General features: G+C 47.1%; 1 protein-coding gene across 1 annotated transcript in view; it reads left to right on the plus strand.

Annotated features, from left to right (window-relative positions):
• Positions 1–20,941, plus strand: part of LOC135535983 (anoctamin-1-like) — a 153,389-nt gene that overhangs the window by 23,752 nt on the left and 108,696 nt on the right. The window contains exons 5-8 of the mRNA XM_064962385.1: positions 9,240–9,338; positions 15,846–15,997; positions 16,120–16,174; positions 16,288–16,339. Of these exons, the coding sequence (XP_064818457.1) occupies positions 9,240–9,338; positions 15,846–15,997; positions 16,120–16,174; positions 16,288–16,339 (358 nt within the window). The remainder of the gene's footprint in view (positions 1–9,239; positions 9,339–15,845; positions 15,998–16,119; positions 16,175–16,287; positions 16,340–20,941) is intronic.

A 20,941-nucleotide genomic window follows, 5' to 3' on the forward strand; every position in this document is an offset into this window, starting at 1 on the left:
AGCAGCAGACGTTAACTGACTCTACCTCTCGCTGTTCTACCAAGCAGCAGACGTTAACTGACTCTACCTCTCGTGTTGTTTAACCCAGCAGCAGACGTTAACTGACTACCTCTCGCTGTTCTACCAAGCAGCAGACGTTAACTGACTCTACCTCTCGTGTTGTGTACCCCAGCAGCAGACGTTAACTGACTCTACCTCTCGTGTTGTTCTACCAAGCAGCAGATGTTAACTGACTCTACCTCTCGTGTTGTTCTACCAAGCAGCAGATGTTAACTGACTCTACCTCTCGTGTTGTTCTACCAAGCAGCAGACGTTAACTGACTCTACCTCTCGTGTTGTTTAACCCAGCAGCAGACGTTAACTGACTACCTCTCGCTGTTCTACCAAGTAGCAGATGTTAACTGACTCTACCTCTCATTGTTTAACCCAGCAGCAGACGTTAACTGACTCTACCTCTCGTGTTGTTCAACCAAGCAGCAGACGTTAACTGACTCTACCTCTCGTGTTGTTCTACCAAGCAGCAGACGTTAACTGACTCTACCTCTCGTGTTGTTCAACCAAGCAGCAGACGTTAACTGACTCTACCTCTCGTGTTGTTCTACCAAGTAGCAGACGTTAACTGACTCTACCTCTCGCTGTTTAACCAAGCAGCAGACGTTAACTGACTCTACCTCTCGTGTTGTTTAACCCAGCAGCAGACGTTAACTGACTCTACCTCTCGTGTTGTTCTACCAAGCAGCAGATGTTAACTGACTCTACCTCTCGTGTTGTTCTACCAAGCAGCAGACGTTAACCTGTTGAAACTCCCCATCCCGGATCCGGGATCGTGACTAAAGCCTCAGGCTCATTAGCATAACGCAACGTTAACGATTTCTGAAAATCGCAAATAAAATGAAAATAATGCGCCTGCTCTCAAGCTTAGCCTTTTCTTAACAACACTGTCATCTCAGATTTTCAAAATATGCTTTTGAACCATAGCAATTGACTAATTTGTATAAGAGTATGCTAAGCTAGCTTAGCATTTTGAGTAGTATTTAGCACGCAACATTTTCACAAAAACCAGAACCAAATAAATAAAATCATTTACCTTTGAAGAGCTTCGGATGTTTTCAATGAGGAGACTCAGTTACATACCAAATGCGCAGTTTTTCCTGAAAGCGTCTGTGTGTAGGAGAAATCGCTCCGTTTTGTACATCACATTTGGCTACCAAACGAACCGAAAATTCAGTCACCTACAACGTCAAACTTTTTCCGAATTAACTCCATAATATCGACCGAAACATGGCAAACGTTGTTTGGAATCAATCCTCAAGGTGTTTTTTCACATATCTCTTCATTGATATATCGTTCGTGGAAGCCTGCATTCTTCTCTAAATTCCATGGAAAAATACTTGCAGCTGACTTTTGCGCACCAATTTCGGCGCAGGACACCGGGTGGACACCTGGTAAATGTGGTCTCTTATGGTCAATCTTCCAATGATATGCCTACAAATACGTCACAATGCTGCAGACACCTTGGGGAAATGACAGAAAGGGCAGACTTACTCCTCTCGCATTCACAGCCATATAAGGAGACAATGGAAAACAGAGCCTCAAAAATCCTGCTCATTTCCTGGATGCCGTCTCATCTTGGTTTTGCCTGAAGCTCACGTTCTAGGGCACGCACAGAAAATATCTTTGCAGTTCTGGACACGTCAGTGTTTTCTTTCGAAAGCTATCAATTCTATGCATAGTCGAGCATCTTTTTGTGACAAAATATCTTGTTTAAAATGGGAACGTTTTTCATCCAAAAATGAAATTGCGCCCCTAGAGTTTCAATAGGTTAACTGACTCTACCTCTCGCTGTTCTACCAAGCAGCAGACGTTAACTGACTCTACCTCTCATTGTTTAACCCAGCAGCAGACGTTAACTGACTCTACCTCTCGCGCTGTTCAACCCAAAGGTGGGCGTGTAGTCCCAATGATCTTCTGTGACCAATGTTTACAAGAGCCCTGCACAGGCATGTATTTTAACCCCGATTCCTACCCATACCCGCAACTTTCAGGCCCCACATTACCCAGGCCCAGTTGCGCTGCCTGAAACCCAAAATGAGAAATGACTTATTCCCTTAGTAAAGCCATTAGTTGCTCCACTCTGTGTGTCACCCTCACTCTGCATGCGCTCTGCTCATGGTGGCTCTGTGTGGCTCACAGCGTTGTATGAGAACTTCAGTTGCTTGGCAATTTCTCGCATGGAATAGCCTTCATTTCTCAGAACAAGAATAGACCGACGAGTTTGAGAAGATAGTTCTTTGTTTCTGGACATTTTGAGCCTGTAGTCGAACCCACATGCTGATGCTCCAAATACTCAACTAGACGAAAGAAGGCCAGCTTTATTGCTTCTTTAATCAGAACAACAGTTTTCAGCTGTGCTAACATAATTGCAAAAGGGTTTTCTAATGATCAATTAGCCTTTTTAAAATGATACACTTGGATTAGCTAACACAACGTGCCATTGGAACACAGGAGTGATGGTTGCTGATAATGGGCCTCTGTAGATATTCCATATCTACATAGGCGTACATTTTGCTTTGTCATTGTGGTGTATTCTGTGTCGATCGCTGAGAAAAGGATACATCTATTTTTATATTCAGCTGTAGGAGCTGGGTTCTACAGTATGAACCCCTGCTGTCTCTGGCTCCACACCCACCCGGCCATCTAGATGTGTGAAAGTTAGTGTATAAGCTAATGATCCATCTGACATTCCTTGTGTAAACTTAAATAGTGTATTACCATAAAACAAATTATATGTTCTCTATAGTTACTGGTATGTACTTGAAAATGTATCAATTGACCAATTCGACACAAAATATTGTCCAGTATTTGACCTTTATTTAATTAGGCAAGTCAGTTAAGAACAAATTCTTATTTTTAATGATGGCCTAGGAACAGTGAGTTAACTGCTTTGTTCAGGGGCAGAACGACAGGTTTTTACCTTGTATTTTTATATATATATATATAATAATTTGAAAACACTTTCAAACTTTTTTAACAAATCAAAAACTGAAAAATTGGGCGTGCAAAATTATTCAGCCCCTTTACTTTCAGTGCAGCAAACTCTCTCCAGAAGTTCAGTGAGGATCTCTGAATGATCCAATGTTGACCTAAATGACTAATGATGATAAATACAATCCACCTGTGTGTAATCAAGTCTCCGTATAAATGCACCTGCACTGTGATAGTCTCAGAGGTCCGTTAAAAGCGCAGAGAGCATCATGAAGAACAAGGAACACACCAGGCAGGTCCGAGATACTGTTGTGAAGAAGTTTAAAGCAGGATTTGGATACAAAAGATTTCCCAAGCTTTAAACATCCCAAGGAGCACTGTGCAAGCAATAATATTGAAATGGAAGGAGTATCAGACCACTGCAAATCTACCAAGACCTGGCCGTCCCTCTAAACTTTCAGCTCATACAAGGAGAAGACTGATCAGAGATGCAGCCAAGAGGCCCATGATCACTCTGGATGAACTGCAGAGATCTACAGCTGAGGTGGGAGACTCTGTCCATAGGACAACAATCAGTCGTATATTGCACAAATCTGGCCTTTATGGAAGAGTGGCAAGAAGAAAGCCATTTCTTAAAGATATCCATAAAAAGTGTTGTTTAAAGTTTGCCACAAGCCACCTGGGAGACACACCAAACATGTGGAAGAAGGTGCTCTGGTCAGATGAAACCAAAATTGAACTTTTTGGCAACAATGCAAAACGTTATGTTTGGCGTAAAAGCAACACAGCTCATCACCCTGACCACACCATCCCCACTGTCAAACATGGTGGTAGCAGCATCATGGTTTGGGCCTGCTTTTCTTCAGCAGGGACAGGGAAGATGGTTAAAATTGATGGGAAGATGGATGGAGCCAAATACAGGACCATTCTGGAAGAAAACCTGATGGAGTCTGCAAAAGACCTGAGACTGGGACGGAGATTTGTCTTCCAACAAGACAATGATCCAAAACATAAAGCAAAATCTACAATGGAATGGTTCAAAAATAAACATATCCAGGTGTTAGAATTGCCAAGTCAAAGTCCAGACCTGAATCCAATCGAGAATCTGTGGAAAGAACTGAAAACTGCTGTTCACAAATGCTCTCCATCCAACCTCACTGAGCTCGAGCTGTTTTGCAAGGAGGAATGGGGAAAATTTCAGTCTCTCGATGTGCAAAACTGATAGAAACATACCCCAAGCGACTTACAGCTGTAATCGCAGCAAAAGGTGGCGCTACAAAGTATTAACTTAAGGGGGCTGAATAATTTTGCACGCCCAATTTTTCAGTTTTTGATTTGTTAAAAAAGTTTGAAATATACAATAAATGTCGTTCCACTTCATGATTGTGTCCCACTTGTTGTTGATTCTTCACAAAAAAATACACTTTTATATCTTTATGTTTGAAGCCTGAAATGTGGCAAAAGGTCGCAAAGTTCAAGGGGGCCGAATACTTTCGCAAGGCACTGTATATATATATATATATTAATAATAATTTGAAAACACTTTAAAATATATTTTACCAGATCTAATGTGTTATATTCTCCTACATTCATTTCACATTTCCACAAAATTCAAAGTGTTTCCTTTCAAATGGTGTCAAGAGTATGCATGTCCTTGCTTCAGGGCCTGAGCTACAGGCAGTTAGATTTGGGTATGTCATTTTAGGTGAAAACAAAGGGTTCGATCCTTGAGGATTTATGACATGAAGGTCAGTCAATCCGGATAATTTCAAGAACTTTGAACATTCCTTCAAGTGCAGTCGTAAAAACCATCAAGCGCTATGATGAAACTGGCTCTCATGAGGACCACCACAGGAAAGGAAGACCGTGATTTACCTCCGCTACAGAGGATAAGTTCATTAGAGATACCAGCCTTAGAATTTGCAGCCCAAATAAATGCTTCAGAGTTCAAGTAACAGACACATCTCAACATCAACTGTTCAGAGGAGACTGTGTGAATCAGGCCTTCATGGTCGAGTTACTGCAAAGAAACTACTAAAGGACACCAATAATAAGAAGAGACTTTGCCAAGAAACATAAAATCTGTCCTTTTTTGTCCGAGTCCAAATTTTAGATTTTTGGTTCCAACCGCCGTGTCTTTGTGAGACGAAGAGTAGGTGAATGGAGGATCTCCATGTGTGGTTCCTACCGTGACGCGTGGAGGAGGTGTGGGGGTGTTTTGCTGGTGACACTGTGATTTATTTTTTTGAATTCAAGACACACTTAACCAGCATGGCTACCACAGCATTCTGCAGCGATACGTCATCCCATGGGTTTGCACTTAGTCCGACTATCATTTGTTTTTTAACAGTACAATGACCCCAAACACACCTCCAGTCTGTGTAAGGGCTATTTGACCAAGAAGGAGAGTGATGTAGTGCTGCATCAGATGACCTGGCCTCCACAATCACCCGACCTCAACCCAATTGGGATTGTTTGGGATGAGTTGGACCGCAGAATGAAAAGCAGCCAACAAATGCTTAGCATATGTGGGAACTCCTTCTATACATTCCAGGTGACAATCTCATGAAGCTGGTTGAGAGAAGGCCAATAGTGTGCAAAGCTGTCAAGGCAAAGGGTGGCTAATTTGAATCTAAAATATATTTTGATTTGTTTATCAATGTGTTATTTCATAGTTTTTATGTGTTCACTATTATTTTACAATGGATAAATAGTCAAAGAAAAACCCTTGAATGAGTAGGTGTGTCAACTGTTGACTGGTACTGTGTTTAAATTTAATACAGAATAGCTAAAATATAAGTGAAACTTGAAAAATTCTCCAATGGATTTTGATAATTTGCTGTTAAAGTGGAGGACAGGTTCCTATTTCCCAGTTGCTCCAAAGCTCAGGTGGCCAAGTGTCGGCAACGGAGACGAGCTGTTGGTTCAGTCAAAGATTATCTATTATACTGCTCACTCGCAAAGAGGAACAACTGTGTTTCTGATGAATTAACAACTCCATACTGGAGAGTGGTAACATTTGAAATAAAACCCTGAAAAGACACTTAGACTGAGAAGTATTAGCATGTCATCTCATAGAAGAAACTCACTGCATTGAAAATATCAGAAGTTTACAACTTCAACCACAAATATATAATACTTTGACTAAAATGATGACTTGACTTAAATCATTGTGCAATATTATGGGTAAGCTATGGATATCATCTTTCCGCTGAAAATAAGTGGATTTCCACTCTAGTGGGCGTTTTAAGTCAATTTAAATGGGGATTATACAACCTATATTTCTTGACAAACCTACTTGATCAAATAACTGATGGGGCAGGGTTGGGAGGTGGTCGGCGGGTTTGCAATCCTACCTGACTGTTGGTTCCCACCACCTGTCCTCCTCCTGGTATTACACTATGGTTCCTAGCTGTTGGTTACTATCCTCTGTCCTCCTCCTGGTATTAAACTATGGTTCCTACCTGTTGGTTGGTTACTGTCCTCTGTCCTCCTCCTGGTATTAAACTATGGTTCCTACCTGTTGGTTGGTTACTATCCTCTGTCCTCCTCCTGGTATTAAACTATGGTTCCTACCTGTTGGTTGGTTACTGTCCTCTGTCCTCCTCCTGGTATTAAACTATGGCTCCTACCTGTTGGTTGGTTACTATCCTCTGTCCTCCTCCTGGTATTAAACTATGGTTCCTACCTGTTGGTTGGTTACTATCCTCTGTCCTCCTCCTGGTATTAAACTATGGTTCCTACCTGTTGGTTGGTTGGTTACTATCCTCTGTCCTCCTCCTGGTATTAAAATATGGTTCCTACCTGTTGGTTGGTTACTATCCTCTGTCCTCCTCCTGGTATTAAACTATGGTTCCTACCTGTTGGTTGGTTACTGTCCTCTGTCCTCCTCCTGGTATTAAACTATGGTTCCTACCTGTTAGTTGGTTACTATCCTCTGTCCTCCTCCTGGTATTAAACTATGGTTCCTACCTGTTGGTTGGTTACTATCCTCTGTCCTCCTCCTGGTATTAAACTATGGTTCCTACCTGTTGGTTGGTTACTATCCTCTGTCCTCCTCCTGGTATTAAACTATGGTTCCTACCTGTTGGTTGGTTGGTTACTATCCTCTGTCCTCCTCCTGGTATTAAACTATGGTTCCTACCTGTTGGTTGGTTATTATCCTCTGTCCTCCTCCTGGTATTAAACTATGGTTCCTACCTGTTGGTTGGTTGGTTACTATCCTCTGTCCTCCTCCTGGTATTAAACTATGGTTCCTACCTGTTGGTTGGTTATTATCCTCTGTCCTCCTCCTGGTATTAAACTATGGTTCCTACCTGTTGGTTGGTTACTATCCTCTGTCCTCCTCCTGGTATTAAACTATGGTTCCTACCTGTTGGTTGGTTACTATCCTCTGTCCTCCTCCTGGTATTAAACTATGGTTCCTAGCTGTTGGTTGGTTACTATCCTCTGTCCTCCTCCTGGTATTAAACTATGGTTCCTAGCTGTTGGTTACTATCCTCTGTCCTCCTCCTGGTATTAAACTATGGTTCCTACCTGTTGGTTGGTTACTATCCTCTGTCCTCCTCCTGGTATTAAACTATGGTTCCTACCTGTTGGTTGGTTACTATCCTCTGTCCTCCTCCTGGTATTAAAATATGGTTCCTACCTGTTGGTTGGTTACTATCCTCTGTCCTCCTCCTGGTATTAAACTATGGTTCCTACCTGTTGGTTGGTTACTGTCCTCTGTCCTCCTCCTGGTATTAAACTATGGTTCCTACCTGTTGGTTGGTTACTATCCTCTGTCCTCCTCCTGGTATTAAACTATGGTTCCTACCTGTTGGTTGGTTGGTTACTATCCTCTGTCCTCCTCCTGGTATTAAACTATGGTTCCTACCTGTTGGTTGGTTGGTTACTATCCTCTGTCCTCCTCCTTGTATTAAACTATGGTTCCTACCTGTTGGTTGGTTGGTTACTATCCTCTGTCCTCCTTCTGGTATTACACTATGGTTCCTAGCTGTTGGTTACTATCCTCTGTCCTCCTCCTGGTATTAAACTATGGTTCCTACCTGTTGGTTGGTTACTATCCTCTGTCCTCCTCCTGGTATTAAACTATGGTTCCTACCTGTTGGTTGGTTGGTTACTATCCTCTGTCCTCCTCCTGGTATTAAACTATGGTTCCTACCTGTTGGTTGGTTACTGTCCTCTGTCCTCCTCCTGGTATTAAACTATGGTTCCTACCTGTTGGTTGGTTACTATCCTCTGTCCTCCTCCTGGTATTAAACTATGGTTCCTACCTGTTAGTTGGTTACTATCCTCTGTCCTCCTCCTGGTATTAAACTATGGTTCCTACCTGTTGGTTGGTTATTATCCTCTGTCCTCCTCCTGGTATTAAACTATGGTTCCTACCTGTTGGTTGGTTACTATCCTCTGTCCTCCTCCTGGTATTAAACTATGGTTCCTACCTGTTGGTTGGTTACTATCCTCTGTCCTCCTCCTGGTATTAAACTATGGTTCCTACCTGTTGGTTGGTTACTATCCTCTGTCCTCCTCCTGGTATTAAACTATGGTTCCTACCTGTTGGTTGGTTACTATCCTCTGTCCTCCTCCTGGTATTAAACTATGGTTCCTACCTGTTGGTTGGTTATTATCCTCTGTCCTCCTCCTGGTATTAAACTATGGTTCCTACCTGTTGGTTGGTTGGTTACTATCCTCTGTCCTCCTCCTGGTATTAAACTATGGTTCCTACCTGTTGGTTGGTTACTGTCCTCTGTCCTCCTCCTGGTATTAAACTATGGTTCCTACCTGTTGGTTGGTTACTATCCTCTGTCCTCCTCCTGGTATTAAACTATGGTTCCTACCTGGTATTAAACTATGGTTCCTACCTGTTGGTTGGTTACTATCCTCTGTCCTCCTCCTGGTATTAAACTATGGTTCCTACCTGTTGGTTGGTTACTGTCCTCTGTCCTCCTCCTGGTATTAAACTATGGTTCCTACCTGTTGGTTGGTTATTATCCTCTGTCCTCCTCCTGGTATTAAACTATGGTTCCTACCTGGTATTAAACTATGGTTCCTACCTGTTGGTTGGTTACTATCCTCTGTCCTCCTCCTGGTATTAAACTATGGTTCCTACCTGTTGGTTGGTTACTATCCTCTGTCCTCCTCCTGGTATTAAACTATGGTTCCTACCTGTTGGTTGGTTACTATCCTCTGTCCTCCTCCTGGTATTAAACTATGGTTCCTACCTGTTGGTTGGTTACTGTCCTCTCCCCCAGGTCAGGGTCTACGGGCCCAGCTTCACGAGACTCCATGTCCCCTGGCAGGTCCTGAGCAGAGAGGCAGAGTTCCTCAAGATCAAAGTCCCCACTAAGAAGGTGAGACCTCTACCACTTTACAGCTGTGTGTGTGTGTGTGTGTGTGTGTGTGTGTATGTAATCCTATGCATGGATCCTCCCCTAACAAACAGGGGGTTAATCTCGGTGTTGCCCTGCACATTTTAAATTTTTTTTTTTTTTTAACTCATTCGTTGTTGTTGCCTTGTTTTATAGTAGTTTACCGGTCTTTAATGTTGCATCAGATTGCCCATCTACAGTAGAGCCACATGAAGACACGGTGGGATTATTCTCCTACTTGGATTACATTTGCTGGTACCTGAAACATTATGTGAATCAAACACACTACAGCAGAGACTTGTCTTTTACAATGCAACAACTCACATTCGGGAAAATGGACCAAAGGGGACATACTTCATTGGAACGCCGACTGCGAGCCAGGTCTAATCGCCCAACATCAGTGCCCGACCTCACTAATACTGTTGTGGCTGGATGGAAGCAAGCCCCCACAGCAATGTTACAACATCTAGTGGAAAGCCTTCCCAGAAGAGTGGAGGCTGTTATAGCAGCAATGTTCCTACATCTAGTGGAAAGCCTTCCCAGAAGAGTGGAGGCTGTTATAGCAGCAATGTTCCAACATCTAGTGGAAAACCTTCCCAGAAGAGTGGAGGCTGTTATAGCAGCAATGTTCCAACATCTAGTGGAAAGCCTTCCCAGAAGAGTGGAGGCTGTTATAGCAGCAAAGAGGGGACCTACTCTATATTAAATCCCATGATTTTGCAATGGGATTTTGGATGAGCAGGTGTCCACATACTTTTGGGCAAGTAGTGTATGTGGACACCTGCTCGTTGTACAGCTCATTCCAAAATGGCACTCCAGCCAAAGCTTAGCATTGCGCATGGTGATCTTAGGCTTGTGTGCGGCTGCTCAACCATGGAAACCGATTTCACGAAGATTCCAACTGACAGAAATGAAATGCATTAAATGTTCTTTTCCCCCCTCATCAATCTACATACGATACCCCATAATGATGAATCAAAAACAGGTTTTTAGAATTTTTTTGCACATAAAAAAAAAGCTGAAATAACACACTTCCATACATTTTCAGACCCTATAGTAAGGGAATACCCCCTATAGTTAGTACTTTGTTGAAGCACCTTTGGCAGCGATTACAGCCTGGAGTCTTCTTGGGTACAAGCTTGACTCTCCTGTATTTGGGGAGTTTCTCCCATTCCTCTCTTCAGATCAATCAAATGTATTTACATAGCTCTTCTTACATCAGCTGATGTCACAAAGTGCTGCACAGAAACCCAGCATAAATCCCCAAACAGCAGGCAATGCGGGTGTAGAAGCACGGTGGCTAGGAAAAACTCCCTAGAATGGCCGAAACCTGGTTCCTCTCTAGGTTATGAGAGGTGGCCAGTCCTCTTCTGGCTGTGCAGGGTTGAGATTATAACTGAACACGGCCAAGATGTTCAAATGTTCATAAATGACCAGCATGGTCCAATAATAATAATCACAGTGGTTGTAGGTCAGCACCTCAGGAGAAAATGTCAGTTGGCTTTTTATAGCCGATCATTCAGAGTATCTCTCCCGCTCCAACTGTCTCGAGAGAGTTGAAAACACCAGGTCTGGGACAGGTTCTCTCAAGCTTTGTCAGGCTGGATGGAGAGCGTCGCTGCACAGCTATAATCAGGTCTCTTCAGAAATGTTCGATCGGGTTCAAAACCGGTCTCAGGCTGGGCCACTCAAGGACAGTCGGAGACTCGTCCTGAAGCCACTCCTGAGTTGTCTTGGCTGTGTGCTTAGGGTCATTGTCCTGTTGGAAGGTGAACCTTTGCCCCAGTCAGGTCCTGAGCGCTCTGGTTTTCATCAAGGATCTCTGTACTTTGCTCCGTTCATCTTTGCCTTGATCATGACTCGTCTCCCAATCCCTGCTGCCAACAAATATCCCCTAAGCATGATGCTGCCACCACCATGCTTCACCGTAGGGATGGTGTCAGGTTACCTCCATTCAGGCCAAGGAGTTAAATCTTGGTTTCATCAGACCAGGGAATCTTGTTTGGTCTGAGAGTCTTTCTTTAGTTCCCTTCTGGCAAACTCCAAGGGGGTGTCACGTGCCTTTTACTGAGGAGTGGCTTCCGTTTGCCCACTCTACCATAAAGTCCTGGTTGGTGGAGTGTTGCAGAGATGGTTGTCCTTCTGGAAGGTTCTCCCATCTCCACAGAGGACCTGTCAGTGACAATTGATATTTTGGTCACCTCGCTGACCAAGGTCCTTCTAGGCCGGCCAGCCCTAGGAAGATTCTTGACATTATGGGGTATTCTGTGTAGATTGCTGAGTTACATTTATTTATTTAATCAATTTTGGAAAAAGGCTGTAACGTATCAAAATGTAGGAAAGTCAAGGGGTCTGAACTTTCTGAAGGAACTGTATATAGAGGTACTGTGACTGCTCCCGTTCCACCTCCCCTGGTGTGGAGGTACTGTCACTGCTCCCGTTCCACCTCCCCTGGTGTGGAGGTACTGTCACTGCTCCCGTTCCACCTCCCCTGGTGTGGAGGTACTGTGACTGCTCCCGTTCCACCTCCCCTGATGTGGAGGTACTGTCACTGCTCCCGTTCCACCTCCCCTGATGTGGAGGTACTGTCACTGCTCCCGTTCCACCTCCCCTGATGTGGAGGTACTGTCACTGCTCCCGTTCCACCTCCCCTGATGTGGAGGTACTGTCACTGCTCCCGTTCCACCTCCCCTGATGTGGAGGTACTGTCACTGCTCCCGTTCCACCTCCCCTGATGTGGAGGTACTGTCACTGCTCCCGTTCCACCTCCCCTGATGTGGAGGTACTGTCACTGCTCCCGTTCCACCTCCCCTGGTGTGGAGGTACTGTGACTGCTCCCGTTCCACCTCCCCTGATGTGGAGGTACTGTCACTGCTCCCGTTCCACCTCCCCTGATGTGGAGGTACTGTGACTGCTCCCGTTCCACCTCCCCTGGTGTGGAGGTACTGTCACTGCTCCCGTTCCACCTCCCCTGGTGTGGAGGTACTGTCACTGCTCCCGTTCCACCTCCCCTGGTGTGGAGGTACTGTCACTGCTCCCGTTCCACCTCCCCTGGTGTGGAGGTACTGTCACTGCTCCCGTTCCACCTCCCCTGGTGTGGAGGTACTGTCACTGCTCCCGTTCCACCTCCCCTGGTGTGGAGGTACTGTCACTGCTCCCGTTCCACCTCCCCTGGTGTGGAGGTCACTGCTCCCGTTCCACCTCCCCTGCAAGTGTCTTCACTGACAGCTTCTACCTCCAAGCCATCAGACTGCTGAACAGCTTTTACCCCCAAGCCATCAGGCTGCTGAACAGCTTCTACCCCCAAGCCATCAGACTGCTGAACAGCTTCTACCCCCAAACCATCAGACTGCTGAACAGCTTCTACCCCCAAGCCATCAGTCTGCTGAACAGCTTCTACCCCCAAGCCATCAGACTGCTGAACAGCTTCTACCCCCAAGCCATCAGTCTGCTGAACAGCTTCTACCCCCAAGCCATCAGACTGCTGAACAGCTTCTACCCCCAAGCCATCATACTGCTGAACAGCTTCTACCCCCAAGCCATCAGGCTGCTGAACAGCTTCTACCCCCAAGCCATCAGGCTGCTGAACAGCTTCTACCCCCAAGCCATCAGGCTGCTGAACAGCTTCTACCCCCAAGCCATCAGGCTGCTGAACAGCTTCTACCCCCAAGCCATCAGGCTGCTGAACAGCTTCTACCCCCAAGCCATCAGGCTGCTGAACAGCTTCTACCCCCAAGCCATCAGGCTGCTGAACAGCTTCTACCCCCAAGCCATCAGGCTGCTGAACAGCTTCTACCCCCAAGCCATCAGGCTGCTGAACAGCTTTTACCCCCAAGCCATCAGGCTGCTGAACAGCTTTTACCCCCAAGCCATCAGACTGCTGAACAGCTTCTACCCCCAAGCCATCAGACTGCTGAACAGCTTCTACCTCCCCAAGCCATCAGGCTGCTGAACAGCTTCTACCCCCAAGCCATCAGGCTGCTGAACAGCTTCTACCCCCAAGCCATCAGACTGCTGAACAGCTTCTACCCCCAAGCCATCAGGCTGCTGAACAGCTTCTACCCCCAAGCCATCAGGCTGCTGAACAGCTTCTACCCCCAAGCCATCAGACTGCTGAACAGCTTCTACCCCCAAGCCATCAGGCTGCTGAACAGCTTTACCCCAAGCCATCAGGCTGCTGAACAGCTTCTACCCCCAAGCCATCAGGCTGCTGAACAGCTTCTACCCCAAGCCATCAGACTGCTGAACAGCTTCTACCCCCCAAGCCTTCAGACTGCTGAACAGCTTCTACCCCCAAGCCTTCAGACTGCTGAACAGCTTCTACCCCCAAGCCATCAGGCTGCTGAACAGCTTCTACCCCCAAGCCATCAGACTGCTGAACAGCTTCTACCTCCAAGCCATCAGACTGCTGAACAGCTTCTACCCCCAAGCCATCAGACTGCTGAACAGCTTCTACCCCCAAGCCATCAGACTGCTGAACAGCTTCTACCCCCAAGCCATCAGACTGCTGAACAGCTTCTACCCCCAATCCATCAGACTGCTGAACAGCTTCTACCCCCAATCCATCAGACTGCTGAACAGATTCTACCTCCAAGCCATCAGACTGCTGAACAGCTTCTACCCCCATGCCATCAGACTGCTGAACAGCTTCTACCTCCAAGCCATCAGGCTGCTGAACAGCTTCTACCTCTCCAAGCCATCAGGCTGCTGAACAGCTTCTACCCCCAAGCCATCAGACTGCTGAACAATTAATCAAATGACCACTGGACTATTTACATTGACCCCCCCCCCCCCCTCCATTTGTTTTTACACTGCTGCTACTCACTGTTTATTATCACTTTACCCCTACCTACAAATGACCTCAACTAACCTGTACCCCTGCACACTGACTCGGTACCGGTACCCCCTGTATATAGCCTCGCTATTGTTATTTTATTGTTACTTTTTATTATTGTTTACATTCGTTTTATTTGGAAATATTTTCTTAACTCTTCTTGAACTGCACTGTTGGTTAATCAAATGTATTTATAAAGCCCTTTTTACGTCAGCCGATGTCACAAAGTGCTGTACAGAAACCCAGCCTAAAACCCTGATGTTAATGGGGCCTGTAAGGGCTTGTCAGTGAGCTTTTCACGGTAAGGTCTACGCTTGTTGTATTCGGCGCACGTGACCAAGTCTGATTTGGAACAGAGTGAATGGAAACACATGGAAGCCATGTCTGATGTATTTAATACCATTCTGCTTCAGCCATTACCATGAGCCCGTCCTCCCTAATTAAGGTGGCACCAACCTGCTGTGATTCTGTCCTACTTCTTGACCTGCTGGTTAGGGAAAAACAAGGTCAAACAGAAAAATAGGTTGGGCAAGATAGTCAGAGCTTGTGGAGAAATCATGTCATCCCTCTACCTGGGCAGAGCCCTCTATCCCTCTACCTGGGCAGAGCCCTCTATCCCTCTACCTGGGCATATCCCTCTACCTGGGCAGAGCCCTCTACCTGGGCAGAGCCCTCTACCTGGGCAGAGCCCTCTATCCCTCTACCTGGGCAGAGCCCTCTATCCCTCTACCTGGGCATATCCCTCTACCTGGGCAGAGCCCTCTACCTGGGCAGAGCCCTCTACCTGGGCAGAGCCCTCTACCTGGGCAGAGCCCTCTACCTGGGCAGAGCCTCTACCTGGGCATATCCCTCTACCTGGGCAGAGCCCTCTATCCCTCTACCTGGGCAGAGCCCTCTACCTGGGCATATCCCTCTACCTGGGCAGAGCCCTCTATCCCTCTACCTGGGCAGAGCCCTCTACCTGGGCAGAGCCCTCTACCTGGGCATATCCCTCTACCTGGGCAGAGCCCTCTATCCCTCTACCTGGGCAGAGCCCTCTATCCCTCTACCTGGGCAGAGCCCTCTATCCCTCTACCTGGGCAGAGCCCTCTACCTGGGCAGAGCCCTCTACCTGGGCAGAGCCCTCTACCTGGGCAGAGCCCTCTACCTGGGCATATCCCTCTACCTGGGCAGAGCCCTCTACCTGGGCAGAGCCCTCTACCTGGGCAGAGCCCTCTATCCCTCTACCTGGGCAGAGCCCTCTATCCCTCTACCTGGGCATATCCCTCTACCTGGGCAGAGCCCTCTACCTGGGCAGAGCCCTCTACCTGGGCAGAGCCCTCTACCTGGGCAGAGCCCTCTACCTGGGCAGAGCCCTCTACCTGGGCAGAGCCCTCTACCTGGGCAGAGCCCTCTATCCCTCTACCTGGGCAGAGCCCTCTATCCCTCTACCTGGGCAGTCTGTTTTGACTTTACATGCAGTCTGTTTGGACTTTTTTCTAAATATCCTTTGCTATTTGCTGTTTTTATTTTGTTTTAATGACTACTGCACAATGAGTGGCCTCTGAGGACATGACATTTTTCTGAATCCCCAGCCCCTGCTGCAGTGGGAGGGAGACCCTGTATATGAGCCACAGCAGGTGCCTCTATTAATCTGTCTGTGTTGGTCTGTCTAGAGCTATGATCTGAAGCAGGAGAATGGGTTCAGTGCCAGCCTCAGTGAGTTCTGGAGGAAGGTGAACCAGCCGTTCCAACCCAACATCCCCCAGCTAGGCCACAGCACCACCAAGCAGCTCTCACACTGCTTCTCCAGGGACAAACTACACTTGTAAGATGCACCCACACCACGCCCCACACACATCCTCACACACACTCTGACAACAGCTGGTCTGTATATGGAGTCACCATCTGAGTTTCCCTGAGTTGACACCTGTACTTTGTTCTCTACAGATTTAACATCACCTCTAAAGACACATTCTTTGACAACGCAACACGCAGTCGAATAGTGAGTCTGTCATTCAGGATGTTTCTCTGTGTTATATGACTGTCAAGAATCAATGGGAATATGGTTTCGGCTCTCTCTCTGACACAGTATTCTGTGTGACCTAACCCCCTCAGGTGTACGAGATCCTGAGACGCACCGCCTGCACACGCACCAGCCAGTCCATGGGTGAGTGACCTCTAACCCCTGATTTGCCCAAAGTTGCCTAATTTTTGAGGTCATTGACCTTCTCCATGGTTCCTCAGTACAGGTCCAGACAGGGGTACAGTGAGTGATTGGTGTTCTCCATGGTTCCTTGGTACAGGTCCAGACAGGGGTACAGTGAGTGATTGGTGTTCTCCATGGTTCCTTGGTACAGGTCCAGACATTGGTACAGTGAGTGATTGGTGTTCTCCATGGTTCCTCAGTACAGGTCCAGACAGGGGTACAGTGAGTGATTGGTGTTCTCCATGGTTCCATCTCCATGGTTCCTCAGTACAGGTCGATACAGGGGTACAGTGAGTGATTGGTGTTCTCCATGGTTCCATCTCCATGGTTCCTCAGTACAGGTCCAGACATTGGTACAGTGAGTGATTGGTGTTCTCCATGGTTCCTCAGTGCAGGTCGATACAGGGGTACAGTGAGTGATTGGTGTTATCCATGGTTCCATCTCCATGGTTCCATCTCCATGGTTCCTCAGTACAGGTCGATACAGGGGTACAGTGAGTGATTGGTGTTCTCCATGGTTCCATCTCCATGGTTCCATCTCCATGGTTCCTCAGTACAGGTCGATACAGGGGTACAGTGAGTGATTGGTGTTATCCATGGTTCCATCTCCATGGTTCCATCTCCATGGTTCCTCAGTACAGGTCGATACAGGGGTACAGTGAGTGATTGGTGTTCTCCATGGTTCCATCTCCATGGTTCCTCAGTACAGGTCGATACAGGGGTACAGTGAGTGATTGGTGTTCTCCATGGTTCCATCTCCATGGTTCCTCAGTACAGGTCCAGACAGGGGTACAGTGAGTGATTGGTGTTCTCCATGGTTCCTCAGTGCAGGTCGATACAGGGGTACAGTGAGTGATTGGTGTTCTCCATGGTTCCTTGGTACAGGTCCAGACATTGGTACAGTGAGTGATTGGTGTTCTCCATGGTTCCTCAGTACAGGTCGATACAGGGGTACAGTGAGTGATTGGTGTTCTCCATGGTTCCATCTCCATGGTTCCTCAGTACAGGTCCAGACAGGGGTACAGTGAGTGATTGGTGTTCTCCATGGTTCCTTGGTACAGGTCCAGACATTGGTACAGTGAGTGATTGGTGTTCTCCATGGTTCCTTGGTACAGGTCCAGACATTGGTACAGTGAGTGATTGGTGTTCTCCATGGTTCCTCAGTACAGGTCCAGACATTGGTACAGTGAGTGATTGGTGTTCTCCATGGTTCCTTGGTACAGGTCCAGACATTGGTACAGTGAGTGATTGGTGTTCTCCATGGTTCCTCAGTACAGGTCCAGACATTGGTACAGTGAGTGATTGGTGTTCTCCATGGTTCCTCAGTACAGGTCGATACAGGGGTACAGTGAGTGATTGGTGTTCTCCATGGTTCCATCTCCATGGTTCCTCAGTACAGGTCCAGACAGGGGTACAGTGAGTGATTGGTGTTCTCCATGGTTCCTCAGTACAGGTCGATACAGGGGTACAGTGAGTGATTGGTGTTCTCCATGGTTCCTTGGTACAGGTCCAGACATTGGTACAGTGAGTGATTGGTGTTCTCCATGGTTCCTCAGTACAGGTCCAGACATTGGTACAGTGAGTGATTGGTGTTCTCCATGGTTCCTCAGTACAGGTCGATACAGGGGTACAGTGAGTGATTGGTGTTCTCCATGGTTCCATCTCCATGGTTCCTCAGTACAGGTCCAGACAGGGGTACAGTGAGTGATTGGTGTTCTCCATGGTTCCTCAGTACAGGTCGATACAGGGGTACAGTGAGTGATTGGTGTTCTCCATGGTTCCTCAGTACAGGTCCAGACATTGGTACAGTGAGTGATTGGTGTTCTCCATGGTTCCTCAGTACAGGTCGATACAGGGGTACAGTGAGTGATTGGTGTTCTCCATGGTTCCATCTCCATGGTTCCTCAGTACAGGTCCAGACAGGGGTACAGTGAGTGATTGGTGTTCTCCATGGTTCCTCAGTACAGGTCGATACAGGGGTACAGTGAGTGATTGGTGTTCTCCATGGTTCCTTGGTACAGGTCCAGACATTGGTACAGTGAGTGATTGGTGTTCTCCATGGTTCCTCAGTACAGGTCCAGACATTGGTACAGTGAGTGATTGGTGTTCTCCATGGTTCCTCAGTACAGGTCGATACAGGGGTACAGTGAGTGATTGGTGTTCTCCATGGTTCCATCTCCATGGTTCCTCAGTACAGGTCCAGACAGGGGTACAGTGAGTGATTGGTGTTCTCCATGGTTCCTCAGTACAGGTCGATACAGGGGTACAGTGAGTGATTGGTGTTCTCCATGGTTCCTTGGTACAGGTCCAGACATTGGTACAGTGAGTGATTGGTGTTCTCCATGGTTCCTCAGTACAGGTCGATACAGGGGTACAGTGAGTGATTGGTGTTCTCCATGGTTCCATCTCCATGGTTCCTCAGTACAGGTCCAGACAGGGGTACAGTGAGTGATTGGTGTTCTCCATGGTTCCTCAGTACAGGTCCAGACATTGGTACAGTGAGTGATTGGTGTTCTCCATGGTTCCTTGGTACAGGTCCAGACATTGGTACAGTGAGTGATTGGTGTTCTCCATGGTTCCTCAGTACAGGTCCAGACAGGGGTACAGTGAGTGATTGGTGTTCTCCATGGTTCCTTGGTACAGGTCCAGACATTGGTACAGTGAGTGATTGGTGTTCTCCATGGTTCCTCAGTACAGGTCGATACAGGGGTACAGTGAGTGATTGGTGTTCTCCATGGTTCCATCTCCATGGTTCCTCAGTACAGGTCGATACAGGGGTACAGTGAGTGATTGGTGTTCTCCATGGTTCCTCAGTACAGGTCGATACAGGGGTACAGTGAGTGATTGGTGTTCTCCATGGTTCCATCTCCATGGTTCCTCAGTACAGGTCGATACAGGGGTACAGTGAGTGATTGGTGTTCTCCATGGTTCCTCAGTACAGGTCGATACAGGGGTACAGTGAGTGATTGGTGTTCTCCATGGTTCCTTGGTACAGGTCCAGACATTGGTACAGTGAGTGATTGGTGTTCTCCATGGTTCCTCAGTACAGGTCCAGACATTGGTACAGTGAATGATTGGTGTTCTCCATGGTTCCTTGGTACAGGTCCAGACATTGGTACAGTGAATGATTGGTGTTCTCCATGGTTCCTCAGTACAGGTCGATACAGGGGTACAGTGAGTGATTGGTGTTCTCCATGGTTCCATCTCCATGGTTCCTCAGTACAGGTCCAGACAGGGGTACAGTGAGTGATTGGTGTTCTCCATGGTTCCTCAGTACAGGTCGATACAGGGGTACAGTGAGTGATTGGTGTTCTCCATGGTTCCTCAGTACAGGTCCAGACATTGGTACAGTGAGTGATTGGTGTTCTCCATGGTTCCTCAGTACAGGTCGATACAGGGGTACAGTGAGTGATTGGTGTTCTCCATGGTTCCATCTCCATGGTTCCTCAGTACAGGTCCAGACAGGGGTACAGTGAGTGATTGGTGTTCTCCATGGTTCCTCAGTACAGGTCGATACAGGGGTACAGTGAGTGATTGGTGTTCTCCATGGTTCCTTGGTACAGGTCCAGACATTGGTACAGTGAGTGATTGGTGTTCTCCATGGTTCCTCAGTACAGGTCCAGACATTGGTACAGTGAGTGATTGGTGTTCTCCATGGTTCCTCAGTACAGGTCGATACAGGGGTACAGTGAGTGATTGGTGTTCTCCATGGTTCCATCTCCATGGTTCCTCAGTACAGGTCCAGACAGGGGTACAGTGAGTGATTGGTGTTCTCCATGGTTCCTCAGTACAGGTCGATACAGGGGTACAGTGAGTGATTGGTGTTCTCCATGGTTCCTTGGTACAGGTCCAGACATTGGTACAGTGAGTGATTGGTGTTCTCCATGGTTCCTCAGTACAGGTCGATACAGGGGTACAGTGAGTGATTGGTGTTCTCCATGGTTCCATCTCCATGGTTCCTCAGTACAGGTCCAGACAGGGGTACAGTGAGTGATTGGTGTTCTCCATGGTTCCTCAGTACAGGTCCAGACATTGGTACAGTGAGTGATTGGTGTTCTCCATGGTTCCTTGGTACAGGTCCAGACATTGGTACAGTGAGTGATTGGTGTTCTCCATGGTTCCTCAGTACAGGTCCAGACAGGGGTACAGTGAGTGATTGGTGTTCTCCATGGTTCCTTGGTACAGGTCCAGACAGGGGTACAGTGAGTGATTGGTGTTCTCCATGGTTCCTCAGTACAGGTCGATACAGGGGTACAGTGAGTGATTGGTGTTCTCCATGGTTCCATCTCCATGGTTCCTCAGTACAGGTCGATACAGGGGTACAGTGAGTGATTGGTGTTCTCCATGGTTCCTCAGTACAGGTCGATACAGGGTACAGTGAGTGATTGGTGTTCTCCATGGTTCCATCTCCATGGTTCCTCAGTACAGGTCGATACAGGGGTACAGTGAGTGATTGGTGTTCTCCATGGTTCCTCAGTACAGGTCGATACAGGGGTACGTGAGTGATTGGTGTTCTCCATGGTTCCTTGGTACAGGTCCAGACATTGGTACAGTGAGTGATTG

This window comes from Oncorhynchus masou, unplaced genomic scaffold (assembly GCF_036934945.1).
Source record: "Oncorhynchus masou masou isolate Uvic2021 unplaced genomic scaffold, UVic_Omas_1.1 unplaced_scaffold_540, whole genome shotgun sequence".
Lineage (NCBI taxonomy): Eukaryota > Metazoa > Chordata > Actinopteri > Salmoniformes > Salmonidae > Oncorhynchus > Oncorhynchus masou.